General features: G+C 38.7%; 2 protein-coding genes across 2 annotated transcripts in view; one reads left to right on the top strand and one right to left on the bottom strand.

Moving 5' to 3' along the window:
* TSG101 (tumor susceptibility 101) overlaps positions 1-10351 on the top strand; it is an 87502-nt gene extending 77151 nt beyond the window's left edge. Inside the window, exons 9-11 of the mRNA XM_042782790.1 lie at positions 7015-7217; positions 9129-9368; positions 10262-10351. Coding sequence (XP_042638724.1) covers positions 7015-7217; positions 9129-9368; positions 10262-10351 — 533 coding nt within the window. The remainder of the gene's footprint in view (positions 1-7014; positions 7218-9128; positions 9369-10261) is intronic.
* Positions 10352-12400: 2049 nt separating this feature from the next.
* Positions 12401-20721, bottom strand: part of LOC103210946 (L-lactate dehydrogenase A-like 6B) — a 58773-nt gene continuing 50452 nt past the window's right edge. Inside the window, exons 4-7 of the mRNA XM_007956861.2 lie at positions 15537-15710; positions 14300-14417; positions 13672-13795; positions 12401-12565 (exon numbers count right to left, since the gene is read on the bottom strand). Coding sequence (XP_007955052.2) covers positions 12401-12565; positions 13672-13795; positions 14300-14417; positions 15537-15710 — 581 coding nt within the window. The remainder of the gene's footprint in view (positions 12566-13671; positions 13796-14299; positions 14418-15536; positions 15711-20721) is intronic.

Genomic DNA, 20721 nt, shown 5'->3' with positions numbered 1-20721 from the left:
TACCCTTCCCTTCAAGGCTCAGGGGTCCAAGATTATCTTCTGTGTCTGTGTTAATTGGTTTCCCTTTTCTTTGTTGAAGAGCGTCTATGCAGTCCTCTGCCTAGTCTGCCATCTTGCCGGAACTCCAAAGACAATAGAGTTTTAAAAGTTGGTTTTTTTTTTTTTTTTTTTTTTTAAAGTTTCAGATTGTAGAGATACTGTTTAGAGCTTTCATTTGGCATAATACCACCTTACTGTTTATCTTGGAGCTTGTATATACTTATAAGCAATTTTAATAATTACCTTCTACATTCTAACGCAATGCAGGAGAAAGGAATGTTTCAAAAGGCAGAGTAATGATGGAATCTGCCATTCCAGAGCATTAAGTTCTTTTTGCTAGTTTGGAATGACTTAGATATTAGTTAATGGGGAAGTTAGACTTGGTTATGGAAAAAAAAAAGCAGGATCATCTGGAGCTTTGGTGGTGTGGTGGTTTAGGCATTTGGCTGCTAACCAAATGGTCTATGGTTTGAACCCACTAGCTGCTCTGTGGAAGAAAGATGAGGCAATCTGTGTTCATAAAGATTTATAGCCTTGGAAACCCAATGGTGGGGGGCACTCTGAGTTGGAATCAACTCAGTGGCATTGAGTTTGGTTTTTGGTTTTATCTGGCAGGTAATTGCACCACACAGGTCATTTGTAAAGGCCTGAAGGGGCACGGTCAGAAGTTTCCCCTTCATAGATTGTGATAAAGCACAATTTAAGTGCTATAATAAATGTAGACCACAGTTTTAGGAATGGGATTGAGATATGGTGACAAGGCCAGTGACTCGAAATTTACAGTAGTAATTATACATCCAGTAGAAAAACAAGAATCACAGATGGATTAAGGTATTTCTTAACCTTTTTTACTTTTTATCCCCCCAAGAAGCTTTCCATCCCCCCCAGTGAAATTTCAGTGCCACAGATTATCCTGTCTCTGTTTATGTACTTTAAGTCTGTGTCTGCTTTATATGTGAAAAATCACAATTTATTTTTTTACCTCCCAAGAACCTGTTTTCACCATGAGAGGTGATATCCCCATTAAGAATATATGGATTAGAATGATACTGGATAGGACTGGACTTGAATTCAGAGGAGTGGAGAACTAGAGAGAATAGTTTCAAAGATCACCCAAGGTTTTAGGCTGATGGGAAAGGCATATAAATAGATCTTTTCTTAGCCAAGAGAGGAGCTTAACTAGAGAACAAGAACAGAGGAAACTGAGAAAAAAAATTGCTTCACTTAGGCTAATTAGAATTTGGAAGAAGGGTAGACAAAGGCTTAAAAGCATCCTGGTCCTTCCCAGGAATCTTAGGAAAGCATGTTGTTTTGCTGATAATGGGAGGTTAGTGCTTTTCAACCGTGAGGAGTCAGGCACATAATTAAAGGAGTTTGGGGTCTTGTTCCACAGTACAGAGGGAGAAGAGAGAGTGGAAGAGTCCCATCTGAGGTTTCAGTCTTCTTTGAAGATATTCTGAAGATGTTTGCCTTTGTGGGAAGATGGTTAAAGAGGGCTTGTTGTTGTTGTTGTTTGCCGTGGAGTCGGACCCAACTCATAATGACCCCTCCTTGGGTTTCCGAGGCAGTAGCACTACAGAAGTAGATTGCCCAACCTTCCATCCAAGGAGTGGCTGGTGGGTTTGAACTGCCAGCCTCCTGGTTAGCAGTCAAGTGCCTTAGGCACTATGCTACCAGAGCTCCCAAAGAGGGCTTAGGACTTTAAAAAGGAATCAAAAAGATTGAGGGTTCGTGTTGGGTTATAACGAAGCTTTTGGAGTTAGAATTCCTGGTAATCAGAAGAATGTGAGTGAGGATACTTTCATGGACAGCCTATCTACAGTGATATCAAAATGGGCAAAGAATCAGGGCTGAGAGCAGATGCTCCCTTGGAGCAGAAGTGGTAGGAGAGGCCTGAGGTGTCAGAAGGACTGAGTGGAGATATGAATTGGTAGATTCAGAAAAGTTGCCTGAGTCATCCTGGTGGTTTCCCTGTGTACAGGAGAAGAAGTGAATTGAGATGGTAGAGGAGGCTGTAATCCCAGAGAAGAAAACTTTGGGAAAATGAACCCAGAGGTGATGAAGTGGCTGGTAAATTGATGAGAACACTGTGGGAAAACTAGCTATTAAGAGAGCCAGCAATTTGAAACCAAGACTTCATGGTCTTGAAATCAGTTTTCCTGGGGGAAATGTATTTGCTCTCTAGCTTTACAACTGAATTTTCAAAGCACAGATTGTCTAGAAGAGTAAATACTTTTGCTTCCTGGAAATAAGAAGTAATAAGCTGAACTTCTTTGGTAAAATCAGAAATGAATTCTGGAAATTATATACTATATAGATTTGTATGTTAATCATAAACCAAAAATATTAAGTGCAAATGTGTGAGCCCTGCAAGATGGATACCATTTAGCTGTCCTCAGCAAGGGTTTCTAGCTGGAAAGAGGAAGGCCCTTGTACAGAGAAGTAGTAAACACTTGGAATCTGATGTTGGAAAAAGACATTCCTCAGGAAACCTGGCCACAAGAGACAGACACTGTCTGCACACATTTTTCCTTGGAAAGTGTACATGTTTTTCCTTGGAGAAAGAAAATCCAAGTCAGGAAATGTCATTCTTTTGTTCTTTTGGAAATGTCATTCTTAAGTGGTAGAAATAAGAGAAAGGACTAAAAGAAGCAGAACTCCAGACTCTTGAAACCAGTGGGACCTGAGAACTCGTGTCATTTACAGAGGCCCTGAAGCATTCAGGGTAACCTGGACATGGACTAGCTTCTACAAGAAGATTACTTTACTAATTACAAACCAAAACGTGGAGTGACCAGGCCAGGTTATGGAGTCGCGAGAGTTGTACTCAGATGGACACTGAGGAGCACGTGTGGAACTAATGGTAATGTGGTTTGGACAGCTTCATTTTCTTTTGGGGACAGTGTAATTTGTTATCAGGAAGAATCCTATAATGGATGGTAACATGAGTGGTGAGAGTTTCTATACTTTTTTTTTTTAAATTTTTATTGTGATTTGGGTGGCAGTTTACAGAGAAAATTCATTTTCCATACAGCAGTGGACATATACTTTGTCTCATGAAATTGGCTGCAATTTCCCACAATGCAACAGCTCTCTTACCACTTCTCCCCATAGTTACCTCTTCCTTGTGTCCATCCCTCCATGCGCTCCTGCCCCCAGATCTGTCTCCCTGTGCATACACAGCCCTTCTCTTCTCCCATGATTAATCTCTCCAAGGAGTGTATCTACCTAATGCAAATGTTCAACTCATATGCCTATCCTTTGTTTGGCTGGAAGCCATAGGAGTGGGTTCAATTCCAGACCTGAATGGTAGCTAGGGGCCATAGTCTCAGGGCTTTCACCAGGCTCTCTCAGACCACCAAACCTGGTCCCCCCCCCCTTTTTTTTTCTTCATGATTTTGAGTTTTGTTCCACATCGTTCTCCTACTCTATCCAGGATCTCCTACATAGATCCCCCTCCAAGTGGTTGACAGTTGTAGCTGGCCACCATCTAGTTCTGGTCTCATAGTCGTATATAGGCTGAGGATCGCATGGTGTACTAGTCGCTTGGGCTAATTGTTTCCATGTGTCTTTAGTTTTCTTCATTCTTCTTTGCTCTGGATGAGGAGAGACCCATCGTTGCATCTAGATGGCTGCTTGCAAGCTTTTAGGATTCCAGTCACTACTCACCACAGTAGGATGTGGAACAATGTTTATGTATAATATGTTATGCCATTTGAGCTTGATGTCCCCTGTGACCATGGTCCTGAGCCCACAGGTCCAACTATTCACTCCCTCTGGGTAGCTGGCAGTGGCCAAGAAGTGACTACAACCTTGTCCCTTGTCACCTCTACTATATACCTAGTTTCCATACATTTTTGCAAACAGACCCAAAACTCACTGCCACCGAGTTGATTACAACTCATAGCTACCCTGTGAAAAAGAATAGAACTGCCCCATAGGGTTGCCAAGGCTAAATCTTTACAGAACCAGACTTCCTCATTTTTCCCCCACAGGAGCAGCTGGTAGGTTCAAACCACCAGACTTTATGTTAACAGCCAAATGCCTTAACCACTGCACCACCAGAGCTCCTTGCAGACAGGCAGAAGGCTTTTGTTGTTTCCCCCTCCCCGCTTAATAAATGGACCTCATTGTTACGGTGATCGTGATTTTCAACTCAACAGGGAAAATGAGACTATCTGTTGGTTTGTAAATAATTTCTTTGTTATATGTAATTAAGGTTAAATATATTTCTTCCTTCCCCATGTGGTAATTCCATCAAACATAATTAAAACTCAAAATACCATTTACACATTCACTGGTTAAGGATCATCGCTGAAAAATACTGATGGTCATAAAAAAATCCATACTTAATAACAAAAAGACAAACAATCCAGTTAAAAAATGGGCAGAAGACATGAAGAGACATTTCACCAAGGAGGATATTCCAGTGGCCAACAAACATATAAAGAAATGCTCATGATCATCAGCTATTAGAGAGATGAAAATCAAAACAACAATGAGATACCATCTTGCTCCAGCACTAGTAGCAAGGTTCAGCAAGACAGAAAATTATAAGTGCTGGCGAGGTTGTGGAGAGATTGGGACTCTCATACACTGCTGGTGGGACTGTAAAATGGTACAACCATTGTGGAAAGCAGTATGGTGATTCCTTCAAAAGTTGGAATTAGAAATACCATTTGACCCTGCCATTCCATTACTAGGTATATACCTTAAAGAAGTGAGAGCCATGACAAGAACAGATATATGCACACACATCATCGCAGCACTATTTACAATAGCCAAAAAATGGAAACAACCTAGGTGTCCATCAACTGAGGAATGGATAACCAAACTGTGGTACATACACACAATGGAATACTATGCAACGCTAAAGAATAATGTAGAATCTGCAAAACACTGCATAATGTGGATGAACTTGGAGGACATTATGCTGAGTGAAATAAGCCAATCACAAAAGGACAAATATTGTATTAGTCCATTATTATAAAAGTTAAGGAAAGGTTTATCTATAGAAGGAAATTTTCTTTGCTGGTTACCAGGGGTGGTGGTGGGGGGAGGGAACGCTGTTAGATAGATAGAGATAAGTATTCATTTGGGTGAAGAGAAGGGCAGTGTACCAAATGTGAGTGACCAATATGGCAGCATTGAGGATGAGAAAGACATAGAGAGGTACATGGGAGGTACAGACAACGAATATGAACCCTTTTACACATACAGTACTGCGTTGTCAGGGAAGGCTAACATGGGTATATGGGTGAATAGATGGGTAGACAGGCTGAACAATTAGGTATATCTATGAAATGGGGAGTGTATCCAAGCACATATATAGGGTTGGCAATGGTCCTATAAGTTTATGTGAATGATCAGAATTCCCAAGTGTATAGTAGAGCTGACAAGGGGCAAGGTTGTCGTCGTGGCTTGGTCATAGCCAGCTACCCAGAGGGACCGAGTAGTTGAACCTGTGGGCTTGGGACCATAGTCGCAGGGGACATCAAGCTCAATTGGCTTAACATACTGTACAAAACATTGTTCCACCTCTTACTTTGGCAAGTAGCGACGGGGATCTTAAAAGCTAGCAAGCTGCCATCTAGATGCAACAATGGGTCTCTCCTCGTCCAGAGCAAAGAAGAATGAAGAAAACCAAAATTCATGGAAATAGTTAGTCCTAGCGACTGGTACACCATCCGATCTGTAGCCTATATGACTTTGAGACCAAAAGAACTAGATGGTGTCTGGCTACCACTGTCATCCACTTGGAAGGGGATCTATGTAGGAGATCCTTGATAGAGAGGGAGAACAATGTGGAACAAAACTCAAAATCATTTGGAGGAAAAAAAGGGGGGGGGACCAGGTTTGCTGGTCTGATAGAGCCTGGTGGAACCACTGAGACTATGGCCCCTAGCTGCCCTTCAGGTCTGGAATTGAACCCACCCCTGTGGTTTCCAGCCAAACAGAAGACAGGCATATGAGTTTAACATTTACCTCAGGTAGATACACTCTTTGGAGAGAACAATCATGGGAGAAAGATGACTGCTTATGCACAGGGAGACAGCTCAGAGGGCAGGAGTGCATGGAGGGATGGACACAGGGAAGAGGTAACTAGGGGGAGGAAGTGGGAGGGGAGCTGTTGCATTGTGGTAAACTGTGGTCAATGTCATGAGACAAAGTATATGTGAACTGCTGTATGGAAAGTGAATTTGCTCTGTAAACCTTCACCCAAATCACAATAAAAAGAAATATATATATATATATATATATATATACTTTCTTTAATATCTGGCAGATAGGTTTATTTGTTCTGAACTGTGCAAAGATGTTATATAAGACACTGTTTAGGAAAGGACATTTGAAAGGAAATAGTAAATGATCTGGGAGTAAACCGTTTTATCAGCCATTGAATTTTTGGATGTCTGTTCCTTCATTTTCCCTTAATCTTTCGGTAAAGAAATAAGGAGTAGAAGTCTTGCAGAGGAAAAACTGTATTAACCTGTGCATTAGTTTAGGGAAACCCTGCTCCTTCTCAGTCCTCTCACTGGCCTCTACCGTGGCCTTCTGTCTTCAGCTTAGCAGTAAAACTGAGAATGAATTTCACTGAATTGAATGTTTTTCTTGGTGTAAATTTGTTCTCCCACTTGTTGGAGACTTAGAAATATGTAGGGACAAAACCTTCTGCCTCACTTAAGAAAATAGCCCAATGCTTCATTGGTCTATAAATTGGATTAATAGCCATAGTAAACAATTAATATTAGGGAAATAAGGATTAATAGTAATCTCCTTCAGGGCAAGTATTTCTGAATCAACTCAAATTTTTATTTTGTTTCTAATAAAATTATAATGTTTAACATTAATGTTCTTCTTCCTCCTAATTTGAAAGTGTCAGCTCATATTTTATCCAGCTTTCTGAAGGTATCTGTGAGAGGAATAGAAAGAGCTTGGGAAACAAGCAAATAGTTTTTGCCTTTTTCCCTGTAGGTCCCAGTAGGGATGGCACAATCAGTGAGGACACCATCCGAGCCTCTCTTATCTCTGCTGTCAGTGACAAACTGAGATGGCGGATGAAGGAGGAAATGGACCGTGCCCAGGCAGAGCTCAATGCCCTGAAGAGAACAGAGGAAGACCTGAAGAAAGGTCACCAGAAACTGGAAGAGATGGTCAGCCGTTTAGATCAAGAAGTAGTAAGTAGCTTGTTGTTGAAGAGTTGAAGTTTTCAGATTGAGTTGTAACCATAGCAAAGTATTCTATATGTACTTTGGTTTACCTGGGTGTTGTAAGTATGAGATTTCAGAAAATTATTAGTGTCTTTAAGCATTTGAATATGGCTTTCTTACTGCTTTTGTTAAAAATAGAATATATGTAATTTGTGAAATTTGATGCTTGAAAGAGAGGTGGATGATAGAGCATTTTTATTACACCTTCACCTTAAGGGAAGTTTTGGCCTGAAGGAGGACTATTTGAATGCCTAATGTTGCCAGACAGTTACCAGGATATAAGAATTTGAGAGAGCTCTGACCTGTGATAACCATCTGCAGACCTTTACACAGATTTAAGGGACAATTCTACTTTATTGTTTCCAAATGTTGCTTGAACTCTGTTACAAAGCATCATCATTGAACCCTTCTAACTTAACATCTAGACATATTTGGGTGAATTAAGAGCTACGTATAAATATAGTATATGCAAACTTTAGCTCTTTAAGCTATCTCATGTTTATTATGTCAAGCTGCTGCTACCTGGAGAGTCAGTGTGTATGTAAGTCAGCCCTGTAATTTTGTTTATTGGTGATTAAGAGGCCCTAGTGTTGATAGTTGAACAACATGATGAACATAATTATTATGTCACTGAATTGTACATGTGAAAAATACTGAAATGGCAAATGTTTTATAATTATTTTTTACCTCAATTTACAAAAAAAAAAAAAGAGAGAGAGGCATTAGCATAATTTGAAGGAGCTCTGGTGGCGTAGTGCCTAAGGCATTTGACTGCTAACCAGAAGGCTGGCGCTTCAAACCCACCAACCACTCCTTGGAAGGACGACTGGGCAATCTACTTCTGTAGAGATACCGCCTTGGAAACGGGGCGAGCTTCTACTCTCTATTTTCATCCCCATGAGGGAGAATTTATTCCAATAAATGTACTTTGGGCAAAGTGATTTGGCCTTACAGAATCGCTGTGGTGTGTAAAATGAGCTTCATAGTAGCCAGCTATTTTCAGAAGTTCAGGCAAGTGACACCAGTATAGTTCAGAGCCATAGACACCACCTGCTATATGTCTTGTGATTAGAGTACAAGTGTTTTGGGTCTCTATTCGTTGAATCTTCTTTCTAGACCAAGGAAAGTTACTCCTCTGTGGCTTACTCACACTGGTTTGGTAGAAAGACCTTTTCTATCATTTTCTATGTAGGGAACCTCTTGCTGGAAAGTATCTTGTTTGATGGCTTAGTTTGCAAGCTCATTTGTCACTGCTTACTTGGGATATTTCAACATTACCCAGTTTTCACTCACTATATTAGATCACAGGAACTCTGGTAGCGTAGTGCCTATGCCACTTGACTGCTAACCAGAAGGCTGGCAGTTCAAATCCACGAGCCACTCCTCAGAAGGAAGATGGGGCAATCTACTTCTGTAGTGATACTGCCACGGAAACCCAAGGAGGGGTCGCTATGAGACGGGTCCAACTCGACGGCACGTAACAGCAACAACAACATTAGATCACAAGGAGCTCTGGTGGTATAGTGCCTAAGGCATTTGTGTGCTAACCAGAAGGTTGGAGGTTCAAACCCACCAGCCACTCCATGGAAGGAAGATTGGGCAATCTACTTCTGTAAAGATTCACCACCTCAGAAACCCAAAGGGGGTAGCTATGAGTTGAAATCGTCAATGGCAGTGATTTTGGTTTTTTGTATCTTAGATCACACCTTTTCCTTTTTGATCAATGTGTTATTGGGAACATTGATCTCATCCATGACTTGTGTGAATACAGCTTTATTAGCAAGTCTGTTTCTGTGAAATTGAGTTATAAATGGCTGCAAATGGATAATTATGTACAGTTAGTATAAAATCATCATGTTTGGACTATTTTGTTTTCAGGCTGAGGTTGATAAAAACATAGAACTTTTGAAAAAGAAAGACGAAGAACTCAGTTCTGCTCTGGAGAAAATGGAAAATCAATCTGAAAACAATGATATTGATGAAGTTATCATTCCCACAGCCCCACTCTACAAACAGATCCTAAATTTGTATGCAGAGGAAAATGCTATTGAAGACACTATCTTTTACCTGGGAGAAGCCTTGCGGCGGGGAGTAATAGACCTGGATGTTTTCCTGAAGGTATGTCTTCTGTTTTCCAGGATTTTAGAACTTGTGCCTTAAGAGGTGCTGGCCTTGAAAACCACAGGTGTGGAGGGTTGCTCTATAGGGTAGGATGAGACTCTGTCTTCCCAAAAGAGAGTGAGATGGGGCTGTGAGGCTACAGCTATAGCTGTCTAGTGGGTCATGAAGAACATGGGTTTAAGAATAACAGCTTTGGGCTATCTAACCCAACTTCTCTTCATGCCTCAGTGTACATGCTAGGCTGATCAGGTCACTTGCTCATATTCCTATTTCACTGTGAGTGAGTGGCCAAACCACATGCCTTGGACCTGGCACAAGCACCGATAACTGGGTATAAACCAGAGCCTTGGGAGAACTTCCCTTAAAGTACACTGTCCCTTCTTTGGGCGGCACAGCTTAGGATGCACATGAAGATGGAAGAGAGGACAGGAATTGTCCCTTTGTCATTTGCAGCCACCAGACTAGGGACAGACGTCCCTTTACTGCTCATCATTACCTTTCCCCTTCTTTTAGCCAAATGAGATAAATAGTCATGATTATCAAAGGTTTTTTTTTTTTGTAACTTTTGTTACAGTCACAGTACAGGTTTGCATCTTGGTTATCACAAGGTACAGCTAAAATTCCTGAGCCAGATCCTACACTGTAGTGGTTTCTCTATAAGTAAGCCTTTAGCAGGTCTCAGAAGACTACTTGCTTTAATACAATCTGCCAGCATCGATCTGGTAGAATTAAAGATGCCACATTTAATGTGATATTGGTTCCAAAGGAAAGTTGATAAAACTAGTAACTTTAGGGTTCTTAAGCCATCTGAGTTAAACCTTGTCTGATACTGAATGCCTGGGCCTGGATCAAAGCCTTTCTAAACTGTTGAAATTTTTCCCCCCTCCTAGCATGTACGTCTTCTGTCCCGTAAACAGTTCCAGCTGAGGGCACTAATGCAAAAAGCAAGAAAGACTGCCGGTCTCAGTGACCTCTACTGACTTCTCTGATACCAGCTGGAGACTGAGCTCTTCTTAAAGCATTCTTTTCTTCTCTTCCTTTCTCTTATCAGTAGGTGCCCAGAATAAGTTATTGCAGTATATCATTCAAGTGTAAAATATTTTGAATCAATAATATATTTTCTGTTTTCTTTTGGTAAAGACTGGCTTTTATTAATGCACTTTCTATTCTCTGTAAACTCTTTTTGTGCTGAATGTCGGGACTGATTATGCTAAATAAAATTTGTTGCATAATTTTTCTCTTTATTGAATTCCTTTAGGAAAAATCCACAAAAATTTAGCAGTTTTTAATTTACCAAACAAAAGCATGGTATCCATTTTAAATTGAAATTTAGTATTATTTAGTCTATAGCTTATAGAAGGAGCTCTGGTGGCATAGTGCCTAAGGCATTTGACTGCTAACCAGAAGGCTGGCTGTTCAAACCCACCAGCTACTCCTCAGAAGAAAGACTGGGCAATCTACTTCCACAGAGATATCGCCTTGGAAACCCAAGGAGGGGTCAGTATGAGTTGGAACCGATTTGACGGCAGTGAGTTTGGGTTTTTTTTTTTTGTTTTTGTTTTTGTATAGCTTTTAAAGTGAATTCTGTTTATCTGGGGGTTGCTATGAGTCGGAATTTACTTGACAGCAGTGGGGGTTTTTTATACCACAAAGGTGAGAAGCCCTAGTGGCACAGTGGTTAAACACTTGGCTGCTAACTGAAAAAGGTGTTTCAAATCCTCCATGAGAGAAAGATGGGGCAATCTGCTTTTGTGAAGACTTACTGCCTTGGAAACCCTATGGAGTGGTTCTGCTCTGTCCTGCAGGGGTTGCTTTGAGTTTGGAATTGACTTGCATTAGCTTTAGTTTTGTTTGTTTGTTTGTTTTGGATACCATATAGAAAATGAATATTTGAAATATGTGAAATTGAGGGAACTGAGTGACTTTTTCTGTGAAAGTTTCTGGCGGTAACTTTCTACCACTCCCTGCCTAGATTTCTTTCTTTTCCAGGCCTAACTAAACCATAACTCGTTTCATCAAATAAAAAGGGAATCCTAGAAGCAGAGATTTTTATACCTGGGGGTTTAATGTTAACTAGGCAAGAAGGTCTGGTCACAGTTTTGAGAAGAAAATTTGGAACAAAACAGAAGGTATAGTGTACATTGCCTCCCTGCTTTTAATGTCATTTGAAATGAGTCTTTATGAGGAGTGATTCTGTAGCCAAGTTTGTGGCCACCCATAGCCACTGTATGTCCTGCAGAATGCACTAGAAGTTTCATGAGGTTACAAAGAAAGAATGTTCTGATTTGAGAGGATGTTTTCTTTTAAGTTATTAGGGAGCCAGATAGCCCACTCTATACCTCTGCCAAGAGAAGAATAACTTTGTCCCAGTCATCACTGAAAGGGGTTTATACAGTTTCAATGCTTCTTTCTTTAAAAAGTAAAATCCATATGGAAAGTGAATTTGCTCTGTAAACTTTCACCCAAATTGCTATATATATATATATCATAAAATACATTCATAAAAATTATAAGAATAAAGTTAAATCAAGGTTTATTTATTTAGTATTAGGATTAAAGTTAACATTTACAGTTATCTTTGTGTGTACATAACTTTCATTTTTACATTGTAGAGGAAGTCACAGCCTTTTTTTAATATGGTATATAAATGAGTATAAGTACAAGCCAGCTAGAACAAAAGAATTAGCATGTACTTGATAAAAAAAGAATCAGAATTTCCGTAACATGTACACAAACACATACATCTTACATGCTTTTGGACCAACTGGCAGCTACATATATTCAAGGGAAGTATTGTACATCAGAGGTACCAAAAACACCTCCTTTGTTGATGCAGTCACTTAATAATTGGGGGGGGGGGTATCATTTAGCATCTGAGAAAGCTGGAGGGCTAAATAAATAGGGGGGTCACTTTACCCTTCCTTTTTCCAACTTTTAGGAATTCATATTTATTTAAAAAATTGACATATACAATCCCATAACTACAATCTTTTTCTTTAAAAACTGCAGAGTGGTAGCATTAATCAGCATTAAAGCTTGAGCACCTTCTGAATTTCCCAAAGTGTTTCTGCACTCTTCTTTAAACAGGCCTCCTCTTCAGGGGTCAGATTTACTTTTATAATGTCTGTAATGCCATTCTCTCCCAGGATACAAGGAACACTTAGAAATACTTCCTCCTTTATTCCATAGAGGTCCTGAAAAGAAAAATTAAAATTTATTTTATTATATCTAACAAAAGTCTGCAATATGAGACATAGAAGTTGCTGGGTAAATGACTGTTTAACACATGGTGTAGTGCCTAAGGTATCTGACTGCTAACCAGAAGGTTGGTGGTTCAAACCCACCAGCCACTCCATGGAAAGAAGTCTGGGCAGTCTACTTCTGTAAAGATTTACTGCCTCGGAAACCCAAAGGGGGTCACTGTGAGTCGGAATCAACTCTATGTCAGTGAGTTGGGTTTTTTTTTATAGTGGCGGGGAAATAGAGCACCACAGCAGAGAATAATTTCAAACAGATAATTAGACATAGTATTCCAATTCTTTAGCCATCTGTCCACTTAGGACCCTGTCTCTTGCCATGTTTGCTGGGGCCCTATCTCCTTGCCCCAAAACCACTTTCTTATCAGGACCACGTCATAATTTCTATTACTTTTTTATTCCCATTGATTTAATTCCATCTGGTTTTAACATCTCTTATTTAGACTAGTAGAGAGAGCTTACCTATATGTCAGTCTCTCCCTGGGGACTAACTTTGACTACTTTTATAACTAATGCTTCCACATAATTGGATGTGTTTTAAATAAAAAAAAAAATTGTCAAGTCAGTCCCAGCTCATAGCAGCCCCTCCTTAAGTTTCTGAGGCAGTACCTCTACAGAAGTAGATCGGCCAGTCTTCCTTCTGACGAGTGCCTGGTGGGTTTGAACTGCCAGGCTTCTGATTAGCAGTCAAATGCCTTAGGCACTACACCACCAGAGCTCCTCATTGGATGTTTCAGAAAACTCAAAATGTGGAAAAACTAATAGCAACAGTGGTTCCCCAACGCACTAGATATATGTAGTTAGTTCACTCACTGAACTCACAAAGGTGCAAGAAGACTTACCTATACTGTATTGAATGTAATAAGAAATGTTATTCGAGGGCACAACAAAGGTCTACAGAGAATCTCTCAGCAGCAACAAAGGACAGCCTTTAGGAAGAAAGGTGCTTCCAGAAGATCCGCCTCAAAATAAAGTTGCTCAAATGTTTTTACTCTTACTTTATATTAAAGTTAAATAATGACTTTTCAGACATGAAAATCTACCTTAATTATGGTGGAAACTGGATGCACTCTCCTAAGATTCTTCAAAATGCTTTCCGTTAAATCAGCTACAGAAAAGCCAATGGCCCAAGAAGTATAACCTTTTCTTTTAATAATCTCATAGGCACTGTGGAGTTAGAAATCACGAACATAAGTTAGTTTAGAAGAAATACTTACCTTTGAACATCCATTTTATGGCAGCTTATCTGACAGTGCCACAAAACTAAAATGTTTCCATCAATATTTTTTCCTAGAAACTTCTTAAAGACATTGGTTAAGATAAACATCATTTATGAGGTTATATATAAAGATCTAGAAAGTAGTATGAAATGAGTCCCATTACTATAAGTAAAGATATATTCTGTCAGTCAAAAATTAAGTGCTTTCTGTGTGCTAGAGCCTGGGTAAGGCTCAGCAGTGACCAAAACAGATCCCAGTTGCTGACTGTGTAAGAATTTATATTCAGGTGAATAAACAATCACATAATTGCACAAAAAATAAAAGCTGAAGTGCTAATGACAGAAAAGTATGAGAACTTTGTAACAACACTTGTGGGGCCTAAATCCATCTGGCAGATTTCAGGCTCACAGCTAACTTCCAAGGTCCTGAAAGTGTGGAACTGTCATGTTACCTGGCAATCACTTCTTTATGAACATTTTTCCACTCTTCACGATCTGTATTGGGTCCTACATCTGAGTTCAGATTCTTCAGACAGACACCAGCAACGTTCACTCCACTCCACACAGCAACTAAGAGAAAAACAGCAAAGATTCATCACATTGTACTACATAATGGGTTTGGGTTTGTTGTTGTTGTTGCTTTGATTTTTTATAGTTTTACCTTAGTAAAACTGTTCTTCTAGCTTTGAATGATTTTCAACTAACAAAAACCAAACTCACTGCCATCAAATCAATTCCGACTCACAGCAACCCATCCGGTTTCTGAGGCAGTGCCTCTACGGAAGTAGATTGCCCAGTCTTACTTCCAAGGAGAAACTGGTGGGGTTAAACTGCCAGCCTTCTGGTTAGCAGTCACATGCCTTACACACTAGGAGTATTCAGTGTTGTTACTGTTGCTGTGTGCTGTCAAGTTAATTTTGACTCACAGCAACCATATAGGATGAAGTAGAACTGACCCAAAAGGTTTCCAAAGTTGCCACATCTTCTGCAGAGCAGCCGATGGGTTTGAACTGCAGACTTTTTGGTTAGCAGTTGAACACTTAACCACTGTGCCACCAGGGCTCCTGAGTATTCAACAGAGCCATCAAAACTGAGATATCTGAGCCCCAACTCAGATCTGCTAAATGAAAATCTCTAGGAGAGGTGCCCCGAATTCTGTCAATTTTGCACAGATTTTCCAGACAAAATGGCATTTAAATTTTCAATTATAAGTAAATTTTTAGTCCTTTTCCATAGCCAGGGTTTTATATTAGGATTTCAAAGATAATTAAGAAGAAATAACTAAGAAAAAGGGCTGCTATCACTACAGCACCCTCTCTTTGTCCCCTTAATTCTCTCTAATTACGCCTGTCCCTTAATCTGAAGAATTCATGTTACTTGAATTACAATGGTGACCTTTCCAAATTAGAGAGTCCCAAGTTAAATATAAACCACATCATGTTAGTTAATCCTTATTTGTTATAAAACAGACTTGTAATCCCAACCATCCTCACATAGGATGACACTAACATTTTCATTTTTTGAAAGTATTTTTGGTGGATTATTTTATTATTTAAAAATGTGCTAAAAATTAATAAAAGTCCTTTCTGCCCACCTGGACTGTTTTACTTTATGACTCAATCTATATGGTAAATGTAGTAAAAGTGTATGTCAGAGAGTGCACAGGGCTCAATGGTGCTTTAGGCTTACCACTTGAGTCTCCATGCTCTCCAAGGATCCACCCATGACAGCTTTCAGAGTGGATACCAAGTCTTTGCCCAATTAAGAAACGGAAACGGGCAGTGTCCAGATTACAGCCACTTCCAATAACACGATTTTTGGGAAAGTCACTCAACTTCCAGGCGACATAAGTTAATATATCCACTGAGCAGAAAAAAAATGCAAGTCAGAACATTTCACGTCTCATCTAAAAAGTGATACATTTTTTAAAATTTATGTAAATTAAAACTGGTGTATCTGATGTTTGATGGGGAAACCCAGTGGTTCTATATTCAACTCCAGCTGTATAGCACAACTCTAATATCTTACTAATAGAATAAATTACAAAAAAAAGTATATATCTATGTATAGAAATTTATAACATTTTAAATGAGAGAATTAATGAAGGCCTAATAAAATAATTTATATTGTGCTCCAGAATTTAAAAATTCAATATTGTAAAGTGATGCGTTCTCTTCCATTGATCTATAGACTGTGTGAAATCCCAATCAAACTGTCCAGAAGGATTTTTTTTTTCTTTTTTTTAATGAAAACTGACAGGAAAAAACAAACTGTTGACAGATACCACACTTGAATAGATTTCAAGGGCTCACTCCATGAAAAAAGCCAACTCAAAAGGCTACATCTTCAAGTGGCATAATTATACTAATAAAGAATACAGAATTCTGGTAAGATGGCAGAATAGGCAGACAGACTACACAGACCCTCTTCAACAAAGAGGAGGAAGCAATAAACATAGGTACAGAAGATAATCCTGGAGCCCTGGGTTTGAAAGGAAGGATACAGAAGTGGACTAAACTCCCAACTAGTAGAAGAACCTGCATGAAAACACCAAAAAAGGAAACATATGGAGCTGTGGCCTGTCAGTGATCCTGACGACACGGACAGCTTGGATATTGCCAGGTGGCGTTAGGACCAAAGATATTAATGTAAAAATCATCCCTGATAGCCATGGGCTGCATAGAGGACTTCACTGGTAGCTGGTAAATAAAAGGGAAAACAGTGAAGAGGGAGACAGGCTGAGCTGTGGACTTTTGGCTGTTCCAGGGGTGCATCCATTTTGAATGTTTACAACAAGTTCAACCATTTTGGGTATTTAAATCCACAGCGATCTCTCAGTTGAGTTGGGTCCAACTCATATCAACCCCTCGTTGGGTTTCCAAGGTGGTACCACTATGGAAGTAGATTGCTCAACCTTCCTTCCAAGGAGTGGGTGGTGACTTTGAACCATCAGCCTTCTGGTTAGCAGTCAAATGCCTTAGGCACTGAGCTACCAAAGCTCCTGAAAAATAGGCTCCACTTGCCGGGACCACAAGAACATTCTGGACCCAAAGGACTGGAAAGGTGTGACATTCCCCTTGTTATTCTTACACCCCACACCCTCTTGGTGCATGCAGGTGCTGCTGTCCCTCACTCCCACCTACCTTCTGGGACAGCAGGAATTCCATCCCAATCTGTGCTGTGACAGAGCCTGGGTGCCCTTCTCCACCTTACCCAGATTTATTTCTTTTCAGTTTGTTTTTGTCTGTTTTTAAATTATTATTATTATTGTTACTGTTTTCCCATCATTTTTATGGTTATTCTTTCCTTCCCAGATTCTAGTTTTCAAGTTTTTCTCTCTTGCCTGTTTCTGGCTCCCATTTTTTTTGTTTCTCGTGGTTAACCCCATTCCTTGTTTTTCTTTTTGCATTTTTTCCTTTTTTTTTTTTTTCTTCATTCATATACTCTACCTCTTTTCTCTTTGGGCCCCCTGCCCAGATATTGCAGGGTTTTTTTTTTTTTTTTTTTTTTCTTTTCTTTTTTTGGTGAATGTTCCTGTGTGTTTATCCAGTGTGTTTCTTGTCCACTTGCTTTTTACACTTTTTTTGAGGTTTTTTCGATTGTTGTTTTTGTCTTAGTGGAAGACTGCAACCATGCCCTTACGATATAGCCACACTCGCAGCTTTACTTATTGAGTGAGAGCCACCACTTCTACACAAACTGGCTGATGATAAACGACCACCAAGAAGAGCCTGGCTCACCCATAACTGCTCTTCACAAGCAGTTAACAGATCTAAATACAGCAATATCATAATGTCTCAGAGACAACAGATCATTACAGACCACGCAAAGAAGCAAGATAAATTGGTAGAAACAAGGGAACAGGATACAAATCCAGAACACATCCCTGAAGAAGCAGCAGCATTGGAACTCCCTGATAAGGAATTCAAAAGAATTATACTTAGGTATCTTTGAAGGATTGAGAGAGAGATCAAGGAAAACAAAGACAAAACCCTAGAACCATTTTGGAAGAAAATACAAGAACAAAATAAATGAAAAATTAGAAATGATACAAAATCTACACATAGACATGCAGAAGATTAATAGTAAATTTTCAGAAATAGATAATACATTGAAAGGGGAAAGGAGTAGAATCAAATCAATGGAAGACAGAATTAGTGGGATTGAAGACAAATGCCTGAATACTTCTTTGGAAAGGGATCAGTCAGAAAAAAGATCAAAACAAAATGAAGAAAGCCTAAGGTTCATATAGGATACAATCAAAAGGAATAACCTATGTGCAATCAGAATTCAAGAAGAGGAAGAGAAAAAGAAAACCAACTGAGAAAATTGTCCAAGATTTGTTGGAAAAGAACTACTCTGATATGATGAAACATGAGAATATATCCATTCAGTAAGTCCAACAAATCCCAAACAGGATAGACCCCAAAAGAAAATCACCAAGACATATCATCATTAAACTCATTAAAACAAAAGACTAAGAAAGAATACTGGAAGCAGCACAGGAAAAATGAAAAGTTACCTACAAAGGACAACCAAAGAGAATAAGCTCTGATTTCTCAGTAGAAGCCATGCAAGCAAGAAGGCAATGGGATGGTATATATAAAACCCTGAAAGAGAAAAATTTCCAAGCAAGAATTATATACCTAGCAAAACTGTCCCTCAAATATGATCATGAAAATCAGGAGATTTCCTGATAAGCAGAAATTAAGTAAATTTTTTTAAGACCACACCAACCTTACAAGAGAAACTAAAGGGAGTCCTTTGAACAGAGAACCAATCATTGTAAACAACAACTGACCCTTAATACACATCACATAACAACACGGCTGTGGAAATATCCAAAGTAAAATAAGCCTACAAGATTGTAAACAGGGAACTAGAGACATCAGTTGGCAAATGAGGACAACTACAGACCAAAAACAGGGAAAAAGTAGTATAGTTACAGAACTTCTAAATGGTGAGGAAGTCAAGAGAATTGCAAGATAGAATGGATTGTTGTAAACTTGGGGAGAACATTATAAATCACAGGATAACCTCAAAGAAAAATAATAAACCTTCACATCACAATAAAAAAAAAAAAGAGGACAAGCACAAATGTTTACCAAATACTAAAACAACAGCAATGAAGGAAATGATAACATGATACTTAAACATAATGAACTCAGCACAAACAATTATATGGAACATAGAAACCAGGAACACCGCAAAAAAACACATAACAAAATGACAACAACCAATTCATACTTGTCAAAAATTACACTGAATGTCCAAGGATGAAATGCACCATTCAAGAGACAGAGAGTTGCAGACTGGATAAGAAAATATAACCCATCAATATGGTGTCTAAAAGAGATGAAAATTAGAGACAAAGACAAAAATAGAATAAAAATCAAACATCTATCAAGCAGATGGCAACCAAAAAAGAGTGGCAGTATTAATTTCTGATGAAATTGACTTTTAAGACAAAAACCACCATATGAGACAAGGAAGGACATTATATAATGATTAAAAGATCAATTGAACAAGAAGATATAACTATAATAAATATGATCCCAATGAAAGAGCCCTAAAATATATAAATCAGACTTTAACAGAATTGAAAAGGTACACAGATGAGTCTATGATGATTTTAGGAGACTTTAATACACCAATTTCAATGAAAGATAGAACAACTGGAACTCAACAAAGACGCAGAAGAGCTAAACAATACAATCCACCAGCTTGACATTATAGACATCCTCAGAGCACTTTGGCAAACAATAGCACAATATACATTCTTTTCCAGTGCACATGAAGTATTGTCTATGATAGGCCATGTGTTAGGCCACAAAGCAACTCTTAATAAATTTTAAAACACTGAAATACTGCAAAGGATCTTCTCAGATCACAATGCTATCAAATTAGAAATCAACAATAGATCAATGGAAAATGAACAACACCCTCCTTAAGAAAGACTAGGTAATAAAAGAAAAATTGAAATTAAAAACTTCCTTGTATCAAACAAGAATGAGAACATACCAAAATCTTTGGGACACAACAAAAGCAATGATCAGAGGACAATTTATAGCAGTGAAATCACACATCAAGAAAAGAATCAAAATCAACTCTTTAAACCAACATCTTCAACAATTAGAAGAACAGCAAGAAAAGGCTACAGTCACCAGAAGAAAAGAAATAATAAATATTCAAGCAGAAATAAATGAAACAAAATAGAGAATAGAAAAATTCAACAAGACTAGAAGTTGGTTTTTTGAAAAGATTTTATAAATTTGACAAACCACTGACAAATTGAACAAAGGAAAAGAGGGAGGATAAAAATAACACAAATTGGAAACGAAATGGGTGACATCACAACAGAACTGACTGAAATGAAAAGTATAATATCAGGATACTATGAAGAACTGAACTGCAACAAATTTAAAAATCTACAAGAAATAGATTTCTAGAAACACCACTTACCTAAACTAACACAGACTGATGTGGAAAAGTTGGACAGATCCATAACAAAAGAAGAAATTGAACAGGTCAGAAAAAAATTATAAAATTACCAACAAAAATCTCCTAGCCCAGATGGTTTCACCAGAGAATTCTGTGAGACACTCAGATAAGAACTGACACCAGTTCTACTCAAACTAGTGCAGAACACAGAAAAAGATGGAATCCTCCCAAATTCATTTCATGAAGCAAGCATAACTTTGATACTAAAGCTAGGCAAAGACATCACTGAAAAGGAAAACTACAGAACAATATCCCTCATGAATATAGATGCAAAAATCTTTTTTAAAAAATCCTTTCCAATAGACTCCAACAACATAACAAAAAAAATAATTCATTATGACCAAGTGGGGTTAATATCAGGTATGCAAAGATG

The sequence above is a fragment of the Orycteropus afer genome, unplaced genomic scaffold (genome assembly GCF_000298275.1).
Source record: "Orycteropus afer afer isolate SDZICR_OR568_19922 unplaced genomic scaffold, OryAfe1.0 scaffold00014, whole genome shotgun sequence".
Lineage (NCBI taxonomy): Eukaryota > Metazoa > Chordata > Mammalia > Tubulidentata > Orycteropodidae > Orycteropus > Orycteropus afer.
The sequence above is the reverse complement of the archived record's forward strand: the minus strand, read 5'-3'. Positions and strand labels throughout refer to the sequence as shown.